General features: G+C 51.9%; 2 protein-coding genes across 6 annotated transcripts in view; one reads left to right on the top strand and one right to left on the bottom strand.

The window, feature by feature from the left end:
- The first annotated feature begins 364 nt into the window (after positions 1-364).
- On the top strand, positions 365-18009 carry etnk2 (ethanolamine kinase 2). Of its 2 annotated transcripts, XR_015111905.1 has the most exons (10): positions 365-745; positions 5408-5545; positions 5665-5786; positions 6449-6589; positions 10181-10323; positions 11116-11199; positions 11370-11530; positions 12987-13058; positions 13673-13746; positions 14262-14329. XR_015111905.1 is itself a non-coding variant. In XM_086198078.1 (9 exons), the coding sequence occupies exons 1-9, from the start codon at positions 599-601 to the stop codon at positions 14332-14334; spliced, it is 1083 nt and encodes a 360-aa protein (XP_086054204.1). In that variant the 5' UTR covers positions 365-598; the 3' UTR covers positions 14335-18009. The 2 variants fall into 2 exon arrangements, 1 of the variants encoding a protein (XP_086054204.1); XM_086198078.1 differs by lacking the exon at positions 12987-13058 and having other exon boundaries at positions 14262-18009.
- A 4110-nt stretch (positions 18010-22119) lies between these two features.
- The window catches only part of sox13 (SRY-box transcription factor 13), a 39968-nt gene continuing 38181 nt past the window's right edge, over positions 22120-23906 (bottom strand). For 2 of the 4 annotated variants that reach the window (XM_086200551.1, XM_086200552.1), the window contains exon 14: positions 22120-22454. In XM_086200551.1, coding sequence (XP_086056677.1) covers positions 22166-22454 — 289 coding nt within the window. In that variant the 3' untranslated portion in view covers positions 22120-22165. Of the gene's footprint in view, positions 22455-23241; positions 23439-23906 lie in introns of all 4 variants that reach the window. The other 2 variants (XR_015112237.1, XM_086200553.1) reach the window with 2 other exon arrangements.

Raw genomic sequence — 23906 nt, 5'->3', positions numbered from 1 at the left:
ACATACATATATGTATATATACATATATATACATATATATGTATATATATACATATATATATATATATATGTATATATATACATATATATGTATGTATGGGCTCAGAATTCAAAATAGCTAAATTGAGGGAATAAATTACATTTTAATCCCCCCCTCTCTTTGCCTACAATAAATTAAATAAATAAATAAATGTTCTTATCCCCCCGCGCGCGCGCGCGCGCGCACACACACACACACACACACACACACACACACACACACACGACTCCTACTCGGCTGAGTCCGGGTTCCTTCGGACGCAGTCGGAAGTAATGGGCGTGCTCGGTTGTGGTGCGTCTCAACCGGCGGTACAATCGGATGATCCCGGGTGGGCGGAGCCAAGTAGGAGGAAATGGTACAGTTGGCTGACAGCTCCGAAGAAAACCGGCGTCGAGCATCCGTCCGGCTGCCAGTTTAATCTCCCACCTTCACCGCGTCCAGCCGAGACTCCCGGAGCCCGCAGCCCCGATCGCCTCACCAGCTCCCCGCCGGGCGACACTTGTATGCTGCTGATTCTAGAAACATCCGTGAGGAGATCCACAGATAAACGGCTGCAGGATGGAGACGCAGATCCATGTGCCGGTCGGGTCGCCGGTTATCAGAAAGATTCCCGTTTACGTGGACGAACACGCCGTGACGGAGGGGGCGATGAAGCTCATCAAAGAGCTGCGGCCGGCGTGGGACGCGAGCCACGTCAAGACCAAGGTAACGTTAGCCGCTCGGGCTAGCTGAGAGCCCGGCTAGGCTAGGCTAGGCTAGGACTGACAGCTCCCCGGCATCAGCGGGGCAGCCAGGAGGAGGCCCGGCTGGGACGAGTCTCTGGCCGCCTCTCCATTTCCTACTCTTACATTACACGTCCTGTGTCTGCGCTCTGGTCTGACGAGATAATGTGGAGCGCAGATAGCGAGAGGCGAGCCTGTGTGCTAGTTATCTGAACTGTGACCCAGCGGGACGAACTCATCCTGACCGCCCCAGAACCAGAAGCACCTGAGGCGCCTCGAGCAGCCGAGTCACGCCGCTGCGTCCGTGTCAGCTGGTGCTGACGTGACGGTCAGGGGCAGGGATCCCGGGGCGCTGGTGCAGGGCCAGTTTGACATCATCTTACCGTGCACACTGAGCTCAGGGGTGAAACGCATTAGCAGCAGAACCTGAGCCCGCGTCGGGGACTTTCACTCGTCCCTGATTGACGCGTTTGTCCCTGCGACGGAGAGCAAATGTTCCCCAACTGCAGTACCTGGTGAATGTGACTCAGCTGCATCCCCAGGCTGGACGGGTTGAATTATTCATGAAGCCACAGTAACAGGAGCAAGCGGTCTAGACTTAAGTAGTAGATGCCAGAGCCACGGGTCATCAGGGGTCGCGCAGGCGGCAGCAGCTTCACTTGTTGTTTTCTTGGGACTAAAAGACAAACCGGCTGGGATGTCGTGTCAGCTCTTCCTGTCAACATGGGGGTCACTGACAATGAGGAGGAGGGAGGAACAGGATGGAGCCCCGCCCCCTGGAGCGACGTCGGCCGGTCCACTCGTTTCAGAGTTAAAGGGTGTTTGTCTGAAACTGAGCTGTGCTCGTCCTGAGATCGGGTTTAGGCTTCAGAGTCATAAAAATGTCCATTCGATGAGTTTGATACAGAACACTTAATCTTACCCCCCCCCCCCCCACACACACACACACACACACACACACACCTCCACCGCCCATCACGTGATCTTATGAAACTGTCAGGTAAGTGGTTAGGGTCAGGGAGTGTACATAAACTCCGCCCTGAAGGACCCGCTGGAGGTTCTGTTTGAATATGAACAGCTTCCTGTGATGGGATCAGGAGTGGCACGAGGTCTGTTCAGTTTTTGCTTTGGCTTGGACTTGATTATGTCTCCTGGTACGGACCCAACCGGCCGAGGCCGGTCTGGGATGGGCTGACAGGAGCCTTGGGGGTCTCTGCCGTTTCCTCCTCAGCAGTTACTCCCACACACAGGTGGCATGGCTTCGTTCCAGCTGGTAAATCTGGAGTAGCCGTAACAGAGAACCTGACTCTGCCTGAACTGAGCCTGACCAGATGACGTGGGGTAGTGTGTGTCACTCGGTTGCCGTTGCTACGGTAACAGCTCTTCTGCTGACCCCGGTGTGGTGAACAGTGCACCTCGGGAATGTCTGTCAAGGCCTTGTTTTACAGAGGCTGCAGGTGCGCCTGCCGATCTACTGGTTTGGTTTTCTGTATTCTTGTCCTTCATCCGTTTTTGTTTCAGCAAATGGGACCGGGTTCAGTCGTTCATGGAAAACCTGGAAAAGTTTGTGAATTTAAAAATGGTGGTTTCCAGGTTTGAAGACGTTTTTGAAAAATAGATAAGATAAAAAAATATAGGAAAAGCAACAGAATGATTGACTGAGAACCATTTTAGCCGGTCTTGATTGACCTCGATGTGTTGGTGGTGTCCATCATGTCATCAGTCCTCCTGGAACTCGCTGTGTTTTGATGTGAGAATCCAGGAACTAGAGAATTACCTGCTATTGGCTCAGGAAATGATGATGTCAGCCAGACAGGCTGCGACAGAAAACATCCCTCACTCATGTGATCACAAGTAGAAGCCCTGGTGTGTGTGTGTGTGTGTGTGTGCGTGTGTGTGTGTGTGTGCGCGCCGCACCACCTGAGTCCCAGGTGGAGTCCCTCCCTGTCCTGTAGTGACCAGAGGTGCGGCTCGGCAGGAAAAGGAGAAGCGTCATGTGACGGACGTGTCACGCCTGGGTCACAGTGCGTCTCTGACCGCGGACGTGATTCTTGCCCCGCTGACCCTCCTGACGACAGCTGTGTTTACGTCCACTCCCACCCCACGGCTGAGGTGCCGGCGGCGCTCACCTCCGTCTCTGAGAGCCAAACTCATCCAAGCTTCCCTCAACGAGTTCCGGCGCCCTGGCGAGGTCTTTGTCCCCGCCGGGCGCTTTTGTCTGACGGACGTCACATGGAGCGCGACAGCTGGAAGGCTGGCAGTACACGCATGAAGCAGGTCACAGCTGAGGGGCGAGTCTGGAGCTGAGAAGGAGAGTTACTCAGCTGAGTTTGGGGGGGGGGGCGTTCTTGAGCAGCGGGAGCCTTGTTTTGAGGGGGGGGGGGGGGGGTCAGCACTGTTGAGAGGAACACCTGAATATCCAGACCACCTGGGCAGGAAGACTCCAACTGTAAATACACACTGTCCTGCTCCAAACATCACACAGGCCCAGCAGAGGCCCAGCAGAGGCCCAGCACAGGCCCAGCACAGGCCCCGGCGGGATGTGCGCCATTTAAAACTGCCCCTCTGAACATGAATGGTTCCACTCAGCCAGGCTCTTTAATTGAAAAATTAAATCATTGTTGAGTGCTGGCACTGGCGATGCTGGAACCAGAGCAACGTGGGGGTCCAGCATCGCCGTCAGAGACGCACAGCTGCCCCCGGGTTTCTGGAGTACCACAACAAATGCCCCCCACCAACAGGCTGCACCCTCCTTAAACTCCAGCCAATCACGTCTAAGCATCTAAGCCAGATATCCAGTTATTATTGCCGTTTTTCTGAAGACACAAACTGTGTATCATGTTTACTCCTCCCACCGCACACACAGCACTGGAAGTCTGTGTTTGCTGGGGGAAGCAGGAGCAGCATGGAGGACCGGGACGGTCTCTGCTGCATTTGTTGGACCAACACCAGTGACGTCAGAGCGGCGCTGCCTGAATGCTTGAATTTGCGGCCGAGCTGATAAGAAGGTACGGGTGGAGGTGACGAGCTTCATCCCTCCCTGTGTGTTGCTGCTAGAGGAGCGCCGACCCCTGCTAGCCAGCCACACATCAACGTGCTCACCCGGGGTTTGTGATCCCTGCTGGGTCGTCGGACCTGAGGCTGAATGCTGCTCAAAGCTGTTCTGATCAAAGAAAAAGACGAGTTTAAAGTTTATTTGTGGGCAGCAGGAAGGCGGTTATCGAGAGGCCTGTGAAGAATGTCGAGCCATCCTGTTACCCAGACAAGATGGAGGAAGATCCCTGTCCTGGAGCCTCCAGTATTACCAGGTCAGCCAGGTTTGGAGGGAAAGCTAGCACCGCGCGACGCGTCTGGACCTTTATTTTATTTTTGGAGCAGCTTGTCTGTTTGTCTTTTCTCCTCACGAGATGTTGCCGCCTTCATCTGAGCTTTTAAAATGAACCTCAATCAAAACGTCTCCATTTGAGCTGTGCGGGGACCAGAAAAAACCTGTTACACGCCACTGATGTCACGCACTGCACATGTCCCATGCGTTCCAGGCGTGTTGACCTCTGGGATGCCCTCCCCTCTCTTTCCTCCCTCTGTATCCCGCACGCCTAAGTTGACCCGCCACTGTGGCTTGTGGGATAAGCAGTTTCACCTGCCGCTACACAGATGGATGCTCATTTCCAGCGCATTAAAACCTCTACAAAGGATTCAAATCCTGGGTGGCGCGCTGGTCTGAGTTTGCTGCTTTCTTGGGAGCCCCTCTGATGGACAGTCAGCCTCCACATAACTCAACCCGTAGCTGAATGTTTACGTCTGTCTGGCTGAAGCTTTTTGCTGTGTGTCGATGTATTGGTCACCGGTCTTAGCGGCGTATTGTGTGGCGGGTGAAATGGATCAGTCATGTGGTAGAAAAGGCGCGTATGCTGGTGTATATACGGTCATAACAGGGATGCCTGCACGCCCATCTTTGTGGCGAGCCACGCGTGGAATGTCAGATATGCGTGAGTGAGCGTCTGGGCCGTGAGGTTGTTGTTGTTATTGTGTGCTGCAGTGGGACGGACGGACGGACGGACGGCCCACTGGTCTCCACTGGAGCAGTGCTCTCACTCAGGTGTTGGAGGCCGCCCTTCAGAGACTTTTTGCTTACCAGAGGCATTGTCCTGCTCGCATTGTTGTCTGCATCAGGCTCCACAGCTTAGAAGATGTTGTGCACCCGCACCGTTCCAGGGGGAACGCACACATCTCAGGACGACCCAGTACACCTCAGCAGGTCGCAGCCAACGCAGCATAGAAGAACAAGCCCAAGGCAGTGACCAGGAGACACACCCTTCCTAGCTTTTGACACACAGACATGGAACCAGTGTCACCAGTGTCACCAGTGTCACCAGTGTCACCAGTGTCACCAGTGTCACCAGGCCATGTCACAGGGTGCTGGTTGCCCTGAAACTCCTGTCAGAGGAAACGCGCTTTCCAGTCAGGAGTGTAATAAATAGCAAAAAGGGAGTTTTCTCTTTTTTAACGCCCTTCGTTTCCTACGTCGTCCAGACTTCAGAAATCCTGACCTGATGAAACATCTGATACGCTCAGATGTGGAGCCGCGGACATCAGTGCTCAGAAAGCTTCAGAGACTCTCAGTGTCCTCCTTCTCCTCCTCCAGCTCTTCACTGATGGGACGACCAACAAGCTGGTGGGCTGCTATGTGGACGACAGTCCAGAGGACGTCGTCCTGGTGCGAGTGTACGGAAACAAGACAGAGCTGATAGTTGACCGAGACAACGAGCTCAAAAGTTTTCAGGTAGTAGAACAAGCAACTCTGTAAAACACCAGCTGCTTCAGAAATGTTTCACCTCAGTGTGTGTGTGTGTGTGTGTGTGTGTGTGTGTGTGTGTGTGTGTGTGTGTGTGTCTCCCTCAGGTGCTGCATGCTAATGGCTGTGCTCCTCGGCTCTACTGTACCTTCCAGAACGGTATCTGCTATGAGTTCATGCAGGGGGACGCGCTGGGGACGCAGGATGTCAGGGATCCTTCCCTCCTCAGGTCAGCACCCGCAGGCGTCGGGGGCCCAAATCCTGCAGATAAACGGGGTGTTGCTGAACATCTGCTCCCTTCAAGTCAAGCTGAAGATGTTTTACCTCTGTGTTGCACGACATGAAACGATTTTGTGCTCATGAATACAGAAGTAGTTACGTCTTAAACAGGCTGTTGCCAACAAGCGTCTGACGGAGGCTCCAACCGTCCAGGCCATCAAACCTCAACACACTGAAAACTACAGTGTGCAGCTTAGTTGGTGACCGAGTACGATTGTGACGTGAAAGGCCCAGATGTCAGCATCAGCGTGAGCTCCCCGAGCCTCATGGGCCCGCAGCTCTCTGTCGATGCAGCGCCTCTATGGGACAGTTATACTGCGGTGTCACGTAGCTTCAGCTCCGCCCTCGACAAGGCGAGGTGTGACTCTATTAAAACAATGCTCATGACATCTACCGTCCCTGGCAGCACAAACTCTTCTCGGTACTGTAACTCGCAGCACATCTGTGTGTGACACGTTTCCCGGAACTCGGCCCTGCGATCCTCGTCCTCACCCAACCTTGCAGATAAAACCATCATTGTTGATTCTGCGCAGTTGTGCTAATACTGTTTAGCTAGCCAGGAACAAGTCCTAATGTGTGTGTGTGTGTGTGTGTGTGTGTGTGTCCTCTCAGATTAATAGCCAGGGAGATGGCTCGTATCCATGCCATCCACGCGCACAACGGCTGCATCCCGAAGCCCAACCTCTGGATTAAGATGCGTAAATACTTCTCCCTGGTGGCCACCGAGTTCACGGAGCAGGCGTCCAACATCAGGTGAGATAAACAGCTTTGAGGTGCTGCTCCTCTCAGAGTCGTGACACGAACAACTCACTCACCTGTAACGCTCAACTGGTATCTGCTTAATAAGAGTTTGAGTGGTTCGTTGTACGTTCTGCTCATGTCTCCCCACATTAACACATTTCAACAAATCAAAACTGAATAGAGAAGCAGCAAATGTCTCATGAACGAGGAACCTCGATCACCGCGCTGGCAGGATGCGGCTGTGTGCCAGAGAAAGTGCTCGTCCAGAACCGAGGGGCAGATGTGACACAGCCAACCATGAGCTCTCGTCCGTCCTCATTCTCGTTGGTTGGACTTTCGCTGTGAGAGAAGCTTATTTTGGGGGCGGGGCAGGTATCTCAGTCGCCCCCCACCTGCCTGATTGTGCACTTTATTCAGGGCTCTAAGCTCTGACGCACTTATGACGTTGTTGCGGAGGCTAAAATCCTCTGGAATCATGCACATGTATTACAGGGGTTTTTAGCGTAAGTAAAATACTACTGCATAATACCTCCAATGAATGGAGTAACATTCATGCTATTTACAGAGATACTTTTTAAAATGTTGATTTCCTCCACTTCAGGAAGTGGGCTGTTCAGGTGACATCACACTCGGCACGAGGACCTGCTTCACTCCAAAAACGCGTTTCGCCGCTGCTGCCCGCCATGTTTTCAGTGCGACATTCACTCTCGTCGTCTTGCTGGTGGCGTAACTGCACATGCTCAGAATCCGAAAACTAAGATTGGATTTAGTTGAACACAGGCACTGACCAGAACGGCAGATTGGACACAGAAGCCAGGTGTGTTCACTGGACTTCTCAGAATCCGAGCGTTTCCGTGAACACGCCCCCTTGAATACGTTGGTAACCTGGATGATGCATGTAAACACACCCCGTATTTCCCGGAGCAGAGTTGAGAGGTAGCATTGGTGAGGAGAGCTGCCAGCCTCCCAGGACCAGGACTCAGCTCTGATGGATCACCATCTCACCTCACCACCGTGGTGAACACCTCACCAGGAGCGCGTCAGGTGCCACTTCAGCTGTGGCCGTGCTAACGTTAGCATTCCATTCTAAGCACCACACAAGGACGGGACCGTTGGCAGCCTCGGTTCTGATGCCTGTGGTCGTGTAAAACCTCCCACCAAACAAAGCTCCCAAAACTCTGCACTGACGCACAAGGACACGTTTGGTGTGTCTGAGACTGGGATGTTTTGTCAGGAGCAACTGTTCCATCTGTGGAAACTAGGAAGGAAAACCTTTCTCCTGAGAGCTCCGGCTAAGAATGAAAGGGTTGCATGTCAACAAAACAAAGGTAGGCTGTTGATGGCGCGGCCAGGTGCCCGTCCAGGCCGATGTCTTTGTTGTGATGGCTGTCAGATGGAGAGCAGCCGGGGTTTATGTAACTGTAACCATAACAGCCGGCTGGATTAGGGAGTCTGAGGCATGCAGTGGGCCAGCAGGTGTTTGCTTAGTTCAGTGAATCAGGTCACTTTAGTGTTTCCCTTGGTAACCCAGACGGCGAAGGTCCTGCTTCTCCACAGCGCCGCACTCCAGCAGGCGCTCACGTCTGACGTCTCCTACTCAGGTGAGCAGGCTGAGAGAGGGAGCCAACCTCCACCCCTGCTTTCTCTCCTCTGCCGCCGCCGGGCCGACGCTGGATTAGCGCTCATAAACCCATTAGAGTCAGCACAGGGGTCCCTGCTCAGCACGCAGTCTGATTGGCTGAGATCTCAACGACTTCACCCTTTAGTTGCTGGTCAGCTGGTGACTGAGCTGCGCCTGTTACGGAGCTGGGGGGGGGGGGGGGGGGGTGGAAGCCTGCTAACCAGAAGTGAACTCAGTGATTGATAAAAATAATCTGTCACGTTTTTAGTGTTTTTTTTGCTTTTTGAACAGTAATTTTAATTAAATTTTCAATTGAAACGGTACAAATATGTACCAAAGTAGCCGATAACAAACCTTAAAAGAAGAGAAAGTACAAGTGGGTGGTTACAGGCTTAAAGCAGGGGTTCAGGGCGAGCAAGGCAAACAAAGAAAAACAGACATCGCTGGTTGAAGGTGTGTGTGGGGGGGGGGGGTTGGCGCAGTATGACTCAGGTTGTGTCAGGGTTCTGTTGTAGGCTCGCTGTCATTCCTTCCATGTCTGACAATTCTCCACTCAGAGCCGTCCCGTAACCTCTGAAGGGGCTCGCACTTCTGCCATTTTGTGATACGTTTTCTAGCAGCAGCTAACAAGCAACCAATCACTTTACATGCCGGCGGTGCAGATCTTCAGGTACGACGAGCGACTGTGACTGGGCTCAGAAGCCATCGTAGAACCCGGAATATCCCTACTGAATGATTCCATTTTTTACTTTTAAGTATCGAAGTACATTTTTGTGGTCAAGGCCAAATTCATTTGTAGGCCTGGGAACGTTTTAAGAGTTGGCCCATCAAAGAGATCAGCTCGTCTCCAGACTCCTCCCTCCTCCCACTCCCGTAATCCCTGGGACACAGTGGCTGGGGGAAAGTTGGGGTTGGAGAAGGTGGGACTGAGTCCAACCAAACCATCGGCCAGCACTCCTGTCTGGGCGTTGTGTGAAGGGCAGGCAGCGAAATGGTGAGGAGCAACGGTTTTCCATCCCCGACCAAGCGAGGTCACAAGATGCCGTCATCCTTGATGCCATGTGACTGAGCTGAGCAGCCCAGAGATGTCACAGCAGGTGAGGAAGACAAGACCACCTGAGTGTCTGGGAAGCTGCAGCTCCTCTCTACTAAAAGGCCCTCCTTTCCCACCATGGGAAGCCCCTCGCCACCTTCTTAAGATGAAGAAATGCTTTCTTTGGAACTTTGACAGGAAGCATTAAAGGCAAACACAACATTCTTGGCAGGCGTCCCTGGACCTGCCAGTGACAGAGGTGCCGGTGTCCATCGCTCCCTACCTTCAGTGATTCTATGAAGAGCTGGTGGCTCATTTACTGTGGTCAGTTTATCGTAATCTGGTGACATTTTAGTACCAAGACATCGCAAACCTGTCGAGGTCCATTTGAAAGAACGTGTATCTGATACAGAACGCCTTCCTACCTTTATGACAATCAACCCAACTTGCCCCACTTTTTAGCTGCCGCGTGCCTGCTCGCTCACTGGTCAGCGATGGTAGCGGGAGGCTCGGCTGAACGCTGCCGTGCCGTCGCAGTCCCAGAGTTATGGAACAGGACGTGTTCCTGTCAGAGCCTCCGGCAGTGAGAGCAGAGCACAGGAATTAAAAAAACGAGTGTCCGTCTGAATAGTTCGCTGAACCTTGCGGTGACGGCGACGTGGCGGCTCAGTGTCTCAGGAGTTACGACCTCAGTGCTCATGTCTGTCAACGCACATTCGCCAGCAGCCCTGAGCGACACTTCTCAGTGGGAGGTGTTTAACCTCCATCAGTTGTCACTGCTCAAGGAGTCTGAACACAGGCTAATGGACCATGCTACAGAGGAGGCTGTCTCCTCCTCTGAGGAAGGTTGTCTTCTCTCACAGGGCAGTCATGACCTTCACCACCATTGCTGACCTGTTTTGTTCCATTTCTCTGTTCCCCTCGTCCCTCGTCTCTGATCCGGGTCCAGGATCCAGCAGGAAGTCCCCAGCAAAGAGGTTCTGGAGCAGGAGATGGTGTGGATGAAGGAGCATCTCTCCACTCTGGGTTCCCCTGTGGTTCTCTGCCACAACGACCTGCTCTGCAAGAACATCATTCACAACAGCAAAGAGGGTACGTGGTTGTCTGACCTGCAAGGTGAACCACCTGAAGGTGCCGCTGCGTGCTAGCATCACTCAGGGAGGCTCAGCTGCTCAGCTAGAAAGCCTCAGGGCTCAGATTACTTTCTGCCAGTTCCATCAGTTCCTCCAGCCCTTCTCTGTACTATAAACTGTTTTCTTGTCTGTACCAACATCTCCTGCACGTCTGTCCCTCCTGGTGAGGGATCCTCCTCCCCTCCTCACCCTGAGGTTTCTCAGATTTTTCCCTGTTAAAGGTTTTCTATGGAGTTTCTCCTCAGTTGATGTGAGGCTCTGAGGGCAGAGGATGTTGTTATGATGCCATGAAGCCTGGAGACAAACTGGTGGTGGAAACAGGCCACAAAGAAAACTGCCTCGCCTTGCCCCTTTTAGCAGGAGGAGCTCCAGTGGCGTGCGTGGGACTCGCCGTCAGGCACTGGCTGTCGAGTTACAAATTGAATTTGGTTTTCATTTCTGCGACCTGGATTGTGGTCTCCTCCTGTCCAGTTGGGCCGATGTCATGTTCTTGGCTGATTTGTTACCAACTGCTGAAAAAGCCTCGAGGTTTTGACTTCACGTTTGCATCACTGGATTATTTAATAATCCAGGATTAATGCCTGGATGTTTATTCATCTCACTTGCACAGGAAAGTGAAAGTCGTGAACCCGTTTATATGAAGCTGCTGAGTGTTGAGGTCGGGCTGAGCTCTCGCCAGCCCGACCTCCTGGAGACAGACGCTGACATCAGCTGACCTCCGCCTCCTAACACGCCTCCTCTTGTCTTTCAGGTCACGTTCGCTTCATCGACTACGAGTACTCCAGTTACAACTACCAGGCCTTTGACATCGGCAACCACTTTAATGAGTTTGCAGGTTTGTGTAAGCACATTCATGGTTTCATGGTAAAGTTGATCGTGTGGATGAGAAGGGAGGAGAGCCTGACGGGCGCGGAGGGAAGCCCTGAGGGTACATCTGTGCAGTGTGGGGTTCTCAACCTGTGTGTGTGTGTGTGTGTGTGTGTGTGTGTGTGTGTGTGAGATCAGGCATGTCAGAGCTGGACTACGGGCTGTACCCCAGTCGGGAGATGCAGATGGACTGGCTCCAAGTTTACCTGCAAGCATACAAGCTCTTCACCAAAAAAACGGAGGATGTCAGCCCTGAGGAGCTTGAGACCCTCTACGTGCAGGTCAACAAGTTTGCTCTGGTGAGGACCAGCATGTTTCCACACACACACACACACACACACACACACACACACACACACACACACACACACACACACACACACACACACACTCTTTTTTTATTGATGTTTTTGACAGACAGTTCAACATGTGCCACCATCACAAATCACAACACCTATGAATCATCCACTGTCCTGTTTTAAAATTTGAATTTGTACATCAAACAAAGAAGAATGAAACAAAAACACGTGTGAGACACGTGTGTCCTCTCTCTCTGCCGCTCCAGCGTGATACTGGATTAGTTTCCATCACTCGTATGTCGCCGTGCTTCAGTCCGTTCCTCCAAACAGCTCAGAGCAGACGACCCCCAGGGCCTCAGAATGGTGCTACGTCCTGTTGTAGTCGCCAAACGCATCCGTCGCCTTTGTCCTCCAGTCAAAGTGCCGCTGCCTGGCGGCAGACCCAGCATGCACAGAGCCGGGCTCTTGGCCAGCTGTAATCTGAACAGATCAGAAGAGGGGAACAAGCTCTCCCCACAAATGTGCATTTTTCCACAATAGAACATGTGAACAGGAGCGCCCACCTCCCCCTCCCACCTCCCCCTCCCACCTCCACCACGTGTCCCTCAGTTCCAGCTTTCCGTTTTACTGGGGGTGCAGCGGTGTCTGTTTAGCAGTTTGCACTGAATAAGCTGAGATTGTGCTTCAGGAGAACAGTCACGCCAGGATGGACGCAACTTCCTCCATCTATCAGCTGAAATCTGTTCACACACGTCTTTCTCCCGACTTAGTCTCAACTCCTCTGGATGGGGGGGTCGTGCCTCCTCAAAAAGCTCACAAATGTCCGGTCACACCTGGAACCCCTGAGTCCTGGTCACGGGGTCAGGGTTCTTCCCCGAGAACTCCATGCGGTGCCTGATTTGAAGGAATTTCCCAAAATCCTCTTGTCCCAGGTTCTCTTCTTGCTTAATTTCATCAAATGACCTCAATCCATTTTCGCAAAAGGAATCACAAAGCAGGTTTCTTCCAGTTTTTGCCCATTTTTCCCCCACGCAACGGGCATTTTGCCTATCAAGGTGTTTTTGTGATACCAAATAGAGGATTAAGGGTTAAAGTTGACGAGCCCTCGTCCAGGTTTCTCGTCCAAAAGTCAGTACTGGGTCCTTAAAGGGTGCTGGTCTTCCCAGCTGAGTGGGAAAAGCCTCCCGGGAGGTTGGAGCTGCCGGTTCCTCTTCTGTCGGAACCCAGGAAGGTCTCTGCTCCCGCATCTTATCTTAGCTAACTGGGACAGTGAAGGCACGATGAGACCGCTCGCCATCAGACAAGGATAAGATCCACTTTCTTTGGCTGCGTATCATTTTGATTGGTTGAAGCTTGGTCCGTTGGCTAACTCTCTACAACGGCTTATAGAGTTTCAGGAAGCTAGGACAAGTTCAAGTTAATCCTACCTAACAAAGATGTTCTCCGTTTGGCCCAGGAAGAGAGGCTGTGAAGCTTGAATAAACGGGGAAATATTGGACTGGATTATTGGTGTCAGCTTGATCCCTCGGTAGGTCGGCCTGCTGGATTTCCCTAAAGGCCGGACACACACACACACACACACACACACGCGCGACTTCTTACCAGTCCAACCACCTGTCCCAGGAAAACTAAAAGGTTCCTGGGCTCCATTGTTCTCTGCGTCTTCATCGCAGTCCACAGTCCCAGGAGGATTATCCCAATCAGGCCGACAGTGTACTTTTAGCGTGAAGAATGCTCTCAAGCTAACGTTAACTGCTAGCTTATGCTAACCACTAACAGTGTGGAAACACATTTCACGAGGCAAAAGTTTGTAAAATTGATCGTACAAAATGGTCATGTTCACGTTGTTATGGTGACCTGAGCTTTGGTCTTGATGATGACACAGGCCAAGCAGACACAGGCTACTGCTAACGTTAGCATGGAGAATAAAAACAGGGAAGAAGTAGAACGCGGCCAGACTGAAGCAGGCAGGCACGCAGGCTCAGGGTGGATCAGGATGTAGAACCCTGGTGCCTGCCATCAGAACGTCTGAAGGTTCCTAGCTTCTGGGGAAAGTTTCTGTGGTTGAAAGGGAACTTTTTACACACACACACACACACACACACACACAACTAAAGTGCCACCTGATTTGTCCTCCTTCAGGCTTCTCACTTCTTTTGGGGATTCTGGGCGCTCATCCAGGCCAAATACTCCACCATTGACTTCGACTTCCTCGGGTAGGTGCTTCACCCCCACCCCACCCCCCAGCTTGATATTAGTGATACCTACTCTGTGTCTGGAAGGACTCATTTAAAGTGTGGACAGAGCTCCTGTCTTCTCCAGCATACATGCATTAGGCGGCGTGGCTGGGCATGACCAGTATGGCGCCCAGGTTGATGCATCGCTCCAGTGGAGAGCAGCGCTCAAGGAAGTGTCTGAGGGGACTAGTGTGGGAATCAGTGCTGCTCTTAGAAAATTATCCAAAACACTGTGTGAAGTAACTATGACACGGATGTCTTCAATCACAATGAAAACACAACCGAAACGCTGGCGGACCTGTTGAGACAAGCGTGCGGCGAGGAAGTCCTCAGAGGCTGCGGTTGCACCTTGAACTGAGTCCGAGTGTTGGCAGGTCCTCTTTATTTTTCTAAGAAAAAAGACCTTTGAGGTTTTTAAAAAGTCATATTTGCTTGCTTCCCTAAAAGTGGAAGATGAACCAAACTTCAGTTCCACTTCCTGGGTTCTCTTCCAGGTACGCTGTGCTACGCTTCAACCAGTACTTCAAGACCAAGCCTGCACTGATGGCCCTGCAGATCCCTGAATGAGAGGAGCGGGAGGAGAGGGGGTGGCAGGTGGCCTGGGTTTCATGCAAGGACTCAACTGCAGGGGGAGACTCTTCTCTGAGCCAGGTATCCACGGACCGCTGCCCCGCCCACCTGACCAGCGCAACTCTTCTGTCATTCCTCCAAACGTAGCTCAGCGTACTTCACAAGTCTAGCTCAAGAACTGCAAAACTTCCAGAGATCTGTGCCTGTGTGTGTGTGTGTGTGTGTGTGTGTGTGTGTGTGCGCGTGTGTGTGCGTGTGTGTGTGTGCGTGTGTGTGTGTGCGTGTGTGTGTGTGTGCGTGTTCATCTTAACACACTAGACATATTGCTTTCCCTCATAAGGCAACTGGCAGACGCACAGGACATGAGGTTAGGATAGAGCTCACTCGCTAAAACTGGCGCCATCAACATCCAACCTTAGTAGAGGGTGTGTGTGTGTGTGTGTGTGTGTGTGTGTGTGTGTGTGTGTGTGTGTTGACACCATCCACCTGAGATACTTTATGTCTGTCTTGGATGTGAAGCATTGAAGGCCTTCACTTCCCAGAGATCACCTGTGCATTGAACACTGAGCGGTGCTAATGATTCCAGCTAACTGCTACAGTGGAAACGTGCGTGCGTGTGTGTGTGTTTGTGTGTGTATGTGCGTGTGCGTGCGTGCGTGTTTGAGGACCTGCCGGTGGCTCAGCCCATGGAAGGCCTGGCAGCAAAAGGGGGGGGGGGGGGGTCTATGAATGTCAGTAAAGTCCTGGTGGATTCTCGCCCGTCTCAGGTGAAGCGGCTCCTCGGCGCCGGGTGCTCCGTCACACTGCAGGTGGAGGCCACGCAGTTCTGACCTTGTACCGTTTTTCCACCTCTGTGACTTTTATGGTGACAGTGAATCGCTCCGTTAAGCTTTCCGTTTGAACCTTCCAGACCTCACGGAAAATCTCAACCTCCCTCACCCCCTTCCCCGTCTGCCCCCCCGTTTCAAAGCGCCACTCTCCGCTGTACCAGCCATCAGACCGCTCTCAGCTCCGTGCTGTCAGTCCATCCTCATTCAAATCCCAAATTTGGAGCCTAGTTTTGTTATGTAAGCCGACGTTGCGTAAGTTTCATCTGGAGGTTAAATCAAGTCCAGCTTACAAAAGGAAGCGGGAGTGAAATCACGGGTTTCTGGGGTCATGCGATGATGAAGATGAGCTCAGTGTCAGATGTGAGCGAACCGTAGTTCTTCTCAGTGGCTCTGCGACAGGCGTCGAGGGTTCAGTGGGACAAGGACACTTTCTGAGCTCCCCTTCTGTCCTCGTCGGTGCGTGACAGAGCTGCAGACCTCCGCCGCCAGCTGACCGCTTGTCAGCTTAGCTGCAGTGATGAGTGCTAGCAGTGGGGGGGCAGTAGAGAGGGACGTCTCACAGGTCATCACACATTCTTTCTCTGGTACAGGAGTTTTTTGACCTTGTAACTGGTGATTCCTGAAGGCCTGGCTTCAGACCAGTGTCCCGCACTATTAGAGGAATTACGGTAGTTGGACCAACTCCTGGTTGTTGTCTGTGCTTTTATTTTGAATAATTTAAGAGCCTCCGTTCTGACTCGCGATGAGTCAGACGTCGGCTTCTCCCAGCTTTTGTGTGATGCGTTTGGTTTCAGTCTCAATAAAAATGAGATGAGTGTGATGATAGAAATAGAAGGAAGGAAGTGACCCAAGGTGCAGTCACAGCTCTCCTCCTGTGGTTGCTTAGCGTCACACCTCAACTTCCATGAAGGAGAAATACACAATAAATCACTTTGAAAGGCGTCAGGCAGAGAAGCAGCCGACGGCTGAAGGTCCAGGACCTGAAGACATTCCATTCGAAATACGTGGAGGTCGTGGTCACGTGGCGGTCACCTGACCCTCCCCAGAGGGTTTACAAGGCCTCACGCACCGTTTCACGGTACTACTGAAGTACCGCTTCACTGTACTACTGAAGTACTCGCACGCTTGTACTTCCTCTGGAGAGTTTCCCTCCTCTGAGACGGCCCGAGCCACATGTTGGGCCACGGTCACGCAGACGGCACCGTCTGTCAGGTCAACAGTGGAAGGTCTTTTCTGCCAGTTCAAAAAACAAAACAAGGAAAGTTAAAGATGTTTTTATAATCAGGGTTGAGAAATTTTGAGATGAAAAAGTCAGAATAATGAATCGTCTATGAGATGAAAGTCTTAAACATCTGCAGACTTCATGTTGAACTTTTTATCTGTCAGTTATGACCTTTAGTCGTATTTGCTTTTTAATCACGATTTGATTTTATCCTGTGATAAAGTGAATTCATTTGTTGCTGGATTCACACGGGCGTGTTTGTTTGTTTGTTGTTGTTCTTATCCTGCTTTGTTTGTTTTTTCCTGGCAGAAATGAGCTTCCAAACTCATCCTGTAGTGCCGGTTTGCACCACCAGAGGGCGGTGTGGCTGTAGGACCGGTTATTCATTCATGACGGTAGAAATGAACGCTAACGGTGTTTTGTGAATGGCACTGACGTGAGACGAGCTCTGACTTCCTCAGGTTGAGTGACATCATCAGACTTGACACAGTCGACGCCCACATTCCCTCTGCTGTGATGCGTGCCGGTCCTGAACCAGGACCAGGACCAGGACCCCTGCTGGCAAAAGTCGCTGTCAGTGACGTGGTCACGTGTGTTAACCCTTACACGACTGCCTTAGGTTGATGTCTGGCGTCTTTGTCTCATCCAACATTGCTCCCTCAGCCGACGGAGGAATCAGGGACTGTTGTTGTCAGGATGGTAGGGGAAGGTCTTTGCTGTCAACGACGGCGAGATGGACCACAGGCCTCAAACAGCGATGGAACTAGTGATGTCATCACTGTGACGTAGCGGTGCACAGTGACCCCGTCTGGGAAAATCTTCACATAGGATGACGCTTCTCGGTGAGGAAGGAAGCAGGAAAAGGATGTGAACAGCAACAAAAAAAAGAACAACCGCTGAGATAGTTATTCACACGAGACGACTGTAATCACATGACCTGCTGGAATATGGTCAATCACATGATGTAGACTTTTTACCTCCTGAACTACAGAAATGGCAGGTCCAGGTGAGAGTCGGGCCTGGGTGAGGTGACCGAAACGCAGCAAGACCTTTAGCTACATGTCCACTCTATAAAGACCACTACCTACACTTAAGAGTGTGTGTGCGTGCGTGCGTGTGTGCGTGCGTGTGTGTGTGTGTGTGTGCGCGCGCGTGTGCACGTGCGTGCGTTTGCTGCCCGGCCAGTGTAGCGCTGTCGTGTCAGGACTTGAGCGTGTTCACCTTCTGGGATCGACTGAATCGAACCTCGCACTTCTCCTTTGTCTTCAAACCAAATCTCTCGTTTGCATTGCAGTTAATTTGATTGACTTTTTGTGTGTGAATGTGCTTAACTTGACTTAATTTAAAAAAGAAACACTGTACAGATAACTGATGATTATTTTTTCCCTCTTACTTTTTGTAAAATGCTTTGACTTGTACATGTAGGGCGCCGCGTGAAGGCGCCGCGTGGAGGCGCGGCGGCGGCGGCGGCGCTTGCTTGCAGGTGTGACCTTGTAAATGTTCTCACTGCTAGGAGGCGGAGGATGTAAATACTGTATGAAATACTGTGAAAAGCTGACTGTACAGTGATGCTTCATCCCTCGGTCGGAGCGGAGAGACTTATTTAACACTTGTCAGTTAATATTTACATCAAAATGTGTAAAATGATACAAGTGTGTGTCTGTGTGGTTCATGTCTGAAAGGTTCTGGAGTCCAAAATAAGCCACTGATGTCGTTTTCCTGTTGACAGTCCAGGTTGTGTTTGCATCCGTGTGTGTGTGTGCGTGCGGGCGTGTGTGCGTGCGGGCGTGTGTGCGTGCGGGCGGGCGTACCTCAGCCCTGGCGGAGGAAGGAAGAAAACCTCTTGGGCAACATCCTGACAACACACACACACACACACACACACACACACACACACACACACACTGACGAAGCTCAACATCCTGGATGTGGAACTCTGGCTTCATTTGTAGTTCTGCTTTTGCGCCGTTGGATCAGCCAACACTCGTCAGAGGGCCGTGATGAGACGCGCTCACCAAACACCAGAAACCCTCCATGGAAGCAGCAGGAGGGGTTTCGTGCGTCACATCAGCACATTTATCATTTGCGGCCCTTACTTTTTTCCCATCGTGCCCCTCCAGGTGTGTGCAAGTGTCCCCAGAAGGGTTTCCTCAGGATGAACCTGAGTGATGAACCGTAGCCGCGTCATCGCCACCCCTCCAGAGCCAGAAGTGCGACTTCCCAGTGAGGAGTTCCAAACCCCGTCGTTGCTAATCTGAACGCGACGGAGTGAAGCTCCAGACATCACACTTCATGTTTTCAGTCGGCCAGCATCACATTGGCTTTACAAAAACGACGACATGATGTAAACATGAGCAAACTAAGAGTCAAGAGGAGGAAGGTTGGCGTGGGTTTCCTCTGAACGCGACCGAGTCACGAGACGTCACGCCGGAGCAGGTGAGCCGAATCTCCTCAGAGGTGAAACATCTGGAACACCTGTGTCGCTCAGGGGCGTTCCTCCCTCAACACACCCCAGTTCACAACCAGCTGACACGCCACGGAAGAGGGATGATGGCGGCGGCGGCGAAACATCCTCCTTCAGGGAAATATTCACCCCAATGAGACGCGCACAATTTACACAACCAATTTATTGTCTTTCAAGGGAAAAAAAACCTCACAAAACTCTGAAACATAGAGAAATGTACACCTTTAAATTACACAGGCTCTTATAAACAAAATAAAGTCTTTTTTTCTATATTTACATCAGCAGGGTGACGACTGGGGACTCCGGGATGTCTCCACTAAAGGAGAGAGGCACTGTCCTCTCATATCCATCTCCGTACAGGACGCTAGCCTCTTTCCACACCCGCAGGACCCTGAGGCCTGGCGCTGGTTCCCCGGCCACTTCCACTTGTACACCTCAGCGAGCTCAGGTGGACTGACCTCAGGGCTCTCCAGTTTTGAAGGGAACATACGTAGAAAAACTGCACTGGTTGCTTGAATTACGATCAGATTCCTACAGCTGTTAGCAAAACATGCTAACTGTAGCGTGGCAGGTTTGTTTCTGGGATGTACCCAGTCTGTCCACATCGCCTTCACCAGCTAAGACAAGCCAACAGGTCTGGTTGGGCGCCACCGTGGACGAGCATGACCAGCGAGCACGTTCAGTTGGACCAACTGGCGAATGCTAGTTCACCGTAGCGCCAAGAGGGTGATGTTGGACACTTTAGCTGTTCGCCATCCGTCCATGAGCTTGGAGCTCAATATTCCTGGCTGGCTCGTTCTGCATCCTGGACAGAAGCGATGCAGGGGAGGTAGAACCTCTCTGTGAGCTCAGGACTCGGACTTCTGGGAACGTGAACGGGGGTGAAGATTCACTCAGGGATTCTTTTAACCCAATTGTCCCAGTGTCTGTCTTTTGGAGCCGAGCTCATGCGCACGACCGGGAGCCGGACTTGGTTTTTTTCGATCTGTACATGTGAAGCTTTGAATGCTGATGCTCTGACTGCAGCTGCGCTTTAGAAATACACACATCTGGATTCACGGACAGCAGGTGTTCAACACAGCAGTCGGCACTTGGAGAAGGAAACAGACATAAAAATAACCACGAGGCAATCCTGAGGTCAACCCACCACGCTGCAGAGAGGGAGCCGATACAGCGAGGCGCGCGCACGCGTGTGTGTGTGAGGGAGGCTTTGATTTCCCCAGTATCACGTGATACAACAACAGATGCTAATTATCTCTTCAGTCACGAAGTGCAGATCCTGGATTCTGCTCCCGTGGTCCATTCATGCCGTGTTCAACAGGAGCTCCAGCACTGCTGAGCGGCCCTGCTTCATCCTGCTCTTTACAGGATGACCCGTTCTTCCCTGCTGGCGCTGGGCTGAGACAGCCTTTGAAGCCCCTTTCCACCAACAGGGTCCTGGACCTGGTTTGGTTTGGGATTCTTTGAGCCCTGGTGTCAATTGGCAAACCAGCTCGTGTTTTCACCGCTTCGGGCAGAACGTTCTATCTGAACTCGATCCCCAGCTCCTTCAGAGGCCTACCAAGGTGTCCTTGAGCAAGACACCGAACCCTCAGCTGCTGCTGAGGCCATCACCAGTAGCAGCCTCGCCGCGTTCTAAGCTCCGTACGCACAAAGGCGCTGAAAGACCAGGATGAACCGGGGGTGAGCTTACACTCGGATCAGGTCTCTGCCGTTCCAGCCGTTAACTACGTGGTATTTTACACGTACAAACATCATCGCAACACATCTACAGATTAATACTCTTTTTTTTTATGCGACAAAATGAAGGCCGAAGGGCTAAAAAGGGAATACTGATGCTCGCGGCAGCCGTTTACACTCGTCAGAGGTTCCGGGTAGGTAGTACAACCTCGGGGCGTTCCAGCTGCTGTTTCCACCTGGGAACCCAAAAATTCGGAAGGCACCAACATGTAGCTGCTCTACCATTCAATCAGCGGAGGGAATTCCATCATGGCAGCAAATGTAGCAGAGGTTACGAGTAGTCGATCGGTTCCACGGTGGAAGTGCAGAATGACACACCCAGCAACGGTTCAGGTTCTGGAGCTGTTAAGTTTTGGTCCAAACTCGCGGTGTGAACAGAGTGTTCCCTGTTGGTGGAGAAGCGGTGACAGACAGACATCCGTTCACGCCAGCTGGGAAACCACCAGCGAACCCGCGCACGCACGGGAAGAGCAGGGGTGAACCGGGTCTGCTGAACCACCATTCTGCCTCTCCGGTCAGGTCAGTTACACTTGGGGTCATGAAGTTCTGACACTGGAGTCTCTGCTTCCGGGTTGGCGTCACAGGAACAACATTCCTCATCAACTCAGGAACACATTCGATCTGGAGAGACCCAGGCGGCGCTCCAGCCAGACCGCGGTCCTCTTGACAACTGCACCAAATGTGTTTGTGCTTTTTTACCACATTCACTACACCTGGTTTCTGGTGTCCACACTGAGATCCCTGTTACGCTGCTCTTTGTATTTTAGCAGTGCTCAGGAGCGCCGCTGTTCACGGGACCGACTGGATGCAGGAACGCGCTCCTGACAACCTCTGAGGGAGGTTTGGCCGAGCAGACCAGATCAGATCAGACCAGATCTGATCAGACCAGACCAGATCAGATCAGACCAGACCAGATCTGATCAGACCAGACCAGACCAGACCAGATCAGACCAGATCTGATCAGACCAGACCAGACCAGATCAGACCAGATCTGATCAGACCAGACCAGACCAGATCTGATCCCACCCCAATGAGTCCCAGACCTCAACTGTCATGTGATCAAATCAGTCCAATCACAAAAAGCCCACTTTAAGGCCAGCAGGTGTACATGGGGCCTGTAGCAACAGTCAGGGTTCCTGTTTGTGACAGGGAGGAGAGCCTGCGCTCACCAGCAGGTGGCAGCAGTGACAGTCACAGTCTTGTGTGTCCATCAGCGCCTCCAGTGTCACAACTAGGGTCCTACAGGGCCTGCGGGGGTCCTTGAGCAGCTTCCCCCCAGGGTTCTGAACCCCTGTGAGGTGTTTTGTTGAATTCAACATGGTAGGACAACAAGAACAAGCTGGGGTTAAAGGTCGGACCTCCTAACTTCAGTACTCTGGTTTCTGGTGGTCTGTGAGGGATCATGTGTACGATAAGAGCGTGCCTGTGTGTGCATGTCTGGTGCTGGAGACACTCATTTAGAAGGGTTCAGTGATAATGTAACCCCCCCCCCCCCACACACACACACACACACACACACACACACACTTCCTAAACGACTCCCCCAGTACAGTCTCCTCTCCCACCCCTCCTTCAGTCCGTCAGGAGCACCAGTTCCCCCTCGCTCCTCTCCCCGCCGTCACTTTGCTCTCCTTCGCTGTACGGCGGTTCCTCACGATCCCTTTCGTTTGGTCTCTCCCGGGGCAGAGACGTGGGCGTGACCTGGCGCTCTGGTTGACGTGGGGCGGGTGGAGCCTGCGGCAGGTAGTGCTCCAGTAATGAGGGGTGGAAGGACATGGCTGCCACAGAGACCGAGCTGCTGGCGCCTCCCGGGTACTGGTTGTCACTGTGGGAGTAGTGGATGGGCTGTGGTTCCGTTTGACTGGAAAGACAGGAGGTAGTTTTCAGATACAGGTGCGGTCTGGAGACATGCAAGGCTTGAAGGGTCCCTGCAGTAACTCAACCCTGCGTATCAGGTCTCCTGAGGGGGACCCATCAGACACGCCCTCCTACTCTGTCAACACACAGTCTCATTGGTCAACAACCAGGAAGTGACCCATCACGGGCAGCGAGGACAGAGAGGGCATGAAACGCATGAAAATCATGAAATCAAGCAAAACACGAGTGCTAACTGACTCACTGCTACCAGTACTACCAGTACTACCAGTACTACCAGTACATGCTCTCCATCGGGGCTGCAGCTGTCCATTCTTTGTCATCAAGTGATCCATCGATTATTCAACCACAGAAGCACCACAAATGCTGACTCTTCAAGAAAGGAAGCGGTTGCGTGGAAGATTTTTAAAGGTAATGACGTATTTCTACATTGTGGTATTCATGCTTTTGCAGGTCTGGGATCAGTGTTTCAGTGACCCCCTGGCTCAGTCAGTAGTGTTTTATTAAAACACCGGCACCACCACATGAGACGCGCTCCTTTCTCGGTTGTCTGAGTTGTGTGTGTTGTTTCTACTAAAATAATCAAACTCACGACCTTTGGCGGGTGTCGGGTTCCCTTCTCTGTCTGTCAAACTCATGACAGCAGACATCTGTGGACAGCAGGACGTTACTCTGCAGGGTTTCACACACACAGACTTCATGTGTGCAGACACTCAGGTTTGTTATTTTTCTAATCGGTCCGATTGATGACACTGCCCTCCTCTCCTCCTCACCTGTCGCTCTGCTCTGACAGTTTCTGTCTACGTAGACGTGTGTCTGTGTCGCTGGTTCATCTTGTAAGCACACCTGGGTGGTGTCGATGATGTCATTCACCATCACGGTGGTTTCCTCTGTTTTAATAAACTCCGTCATCAACAACAGGTCTCCTCCACCTGCAGCTCTGCTCTGGAAACTGAATCATGGCTGAATTCTTACATGGAAACACAAAGAGAGGCGAGTTGGGTTTTGGGGTGACTTTTTAAAAAAACCTCCTGCTGATGGAGGAAGTCACCAGATCAGACACAGACGTGGGAGAGGAAGACACCCACCTCCTCTGTGTGAGTGTGTGTGTGTGTGTGTGTATGTGGTGGAACTGCACTGACTCAGAGGAGAGTCCCTGCAGCCGCGTGATCATAAATGATATCAAAACTTAAGTTTATCAGTGCTCTGGTCTTGGATCATTCAGCCGTTTATACTGAATTTCAGCGCCACCCCGACATGCAACACAAAGTACAGTTCAGATGTAAACGGGGAATTCTAGTCATGGAATTCCTGGAGTTCCTCTAGGAGTCCTTTCAGCCCTGCTCTCCATATTGCTCCTTTAGTCCGGATTTTATTCTCGTAAAAACTGCAGCAGTCGGAGGTAAAAACCTCCACTTGAGGTGCGAATTCCCGACCT

Source organism: Aulostomus chinensis, chromosome 3, assembly GCF_037954235.1.
Source record: "Aulostomus chinensis isolate RoL2024-O1b breed Wild chromosome 3, RoL_Achi_v1.0, whole genome shotgun sequence".
NCBI classification, from domain to species: domain Eukaryota; kingdom Metazoa; phylum Chordata; class Actinopteri; order Syngnathiformes; family Aulostomidae; genus Aulostomus; species Aulostomus chinensis.
The sequence above is the reverse complement of the archived record's forward strand: the minus strand, read 5'-3'. Positions and strand labels throughout refer to the sequence as shown.

Excerpts from the sequence above, each read along its gene's own strand:
- etnk2 (XM_086198078.1), top strand. The coding sequence starts at position 599 with ATGGAGACGCAGATCCATGTGCCGGTCGGGTCGCCGGTTATCAGAAAG. Across the intron at positions 6,590-10,180 it reads GAGCAGGCGTCCAACATCAG|GATCCAGCAGGAAGTCCCCA; the intron begins GTGAGATAAACA and ends ATCCGGGTCCAG. Across the intron at positions 13,747-14,261 it reads ATTGACTTCGACTTCCTCGG|GTACGCTGTGCTACGCTTCA; the intron begins GTAGGTGCTTCA and ends GTTCTCTTCCAG.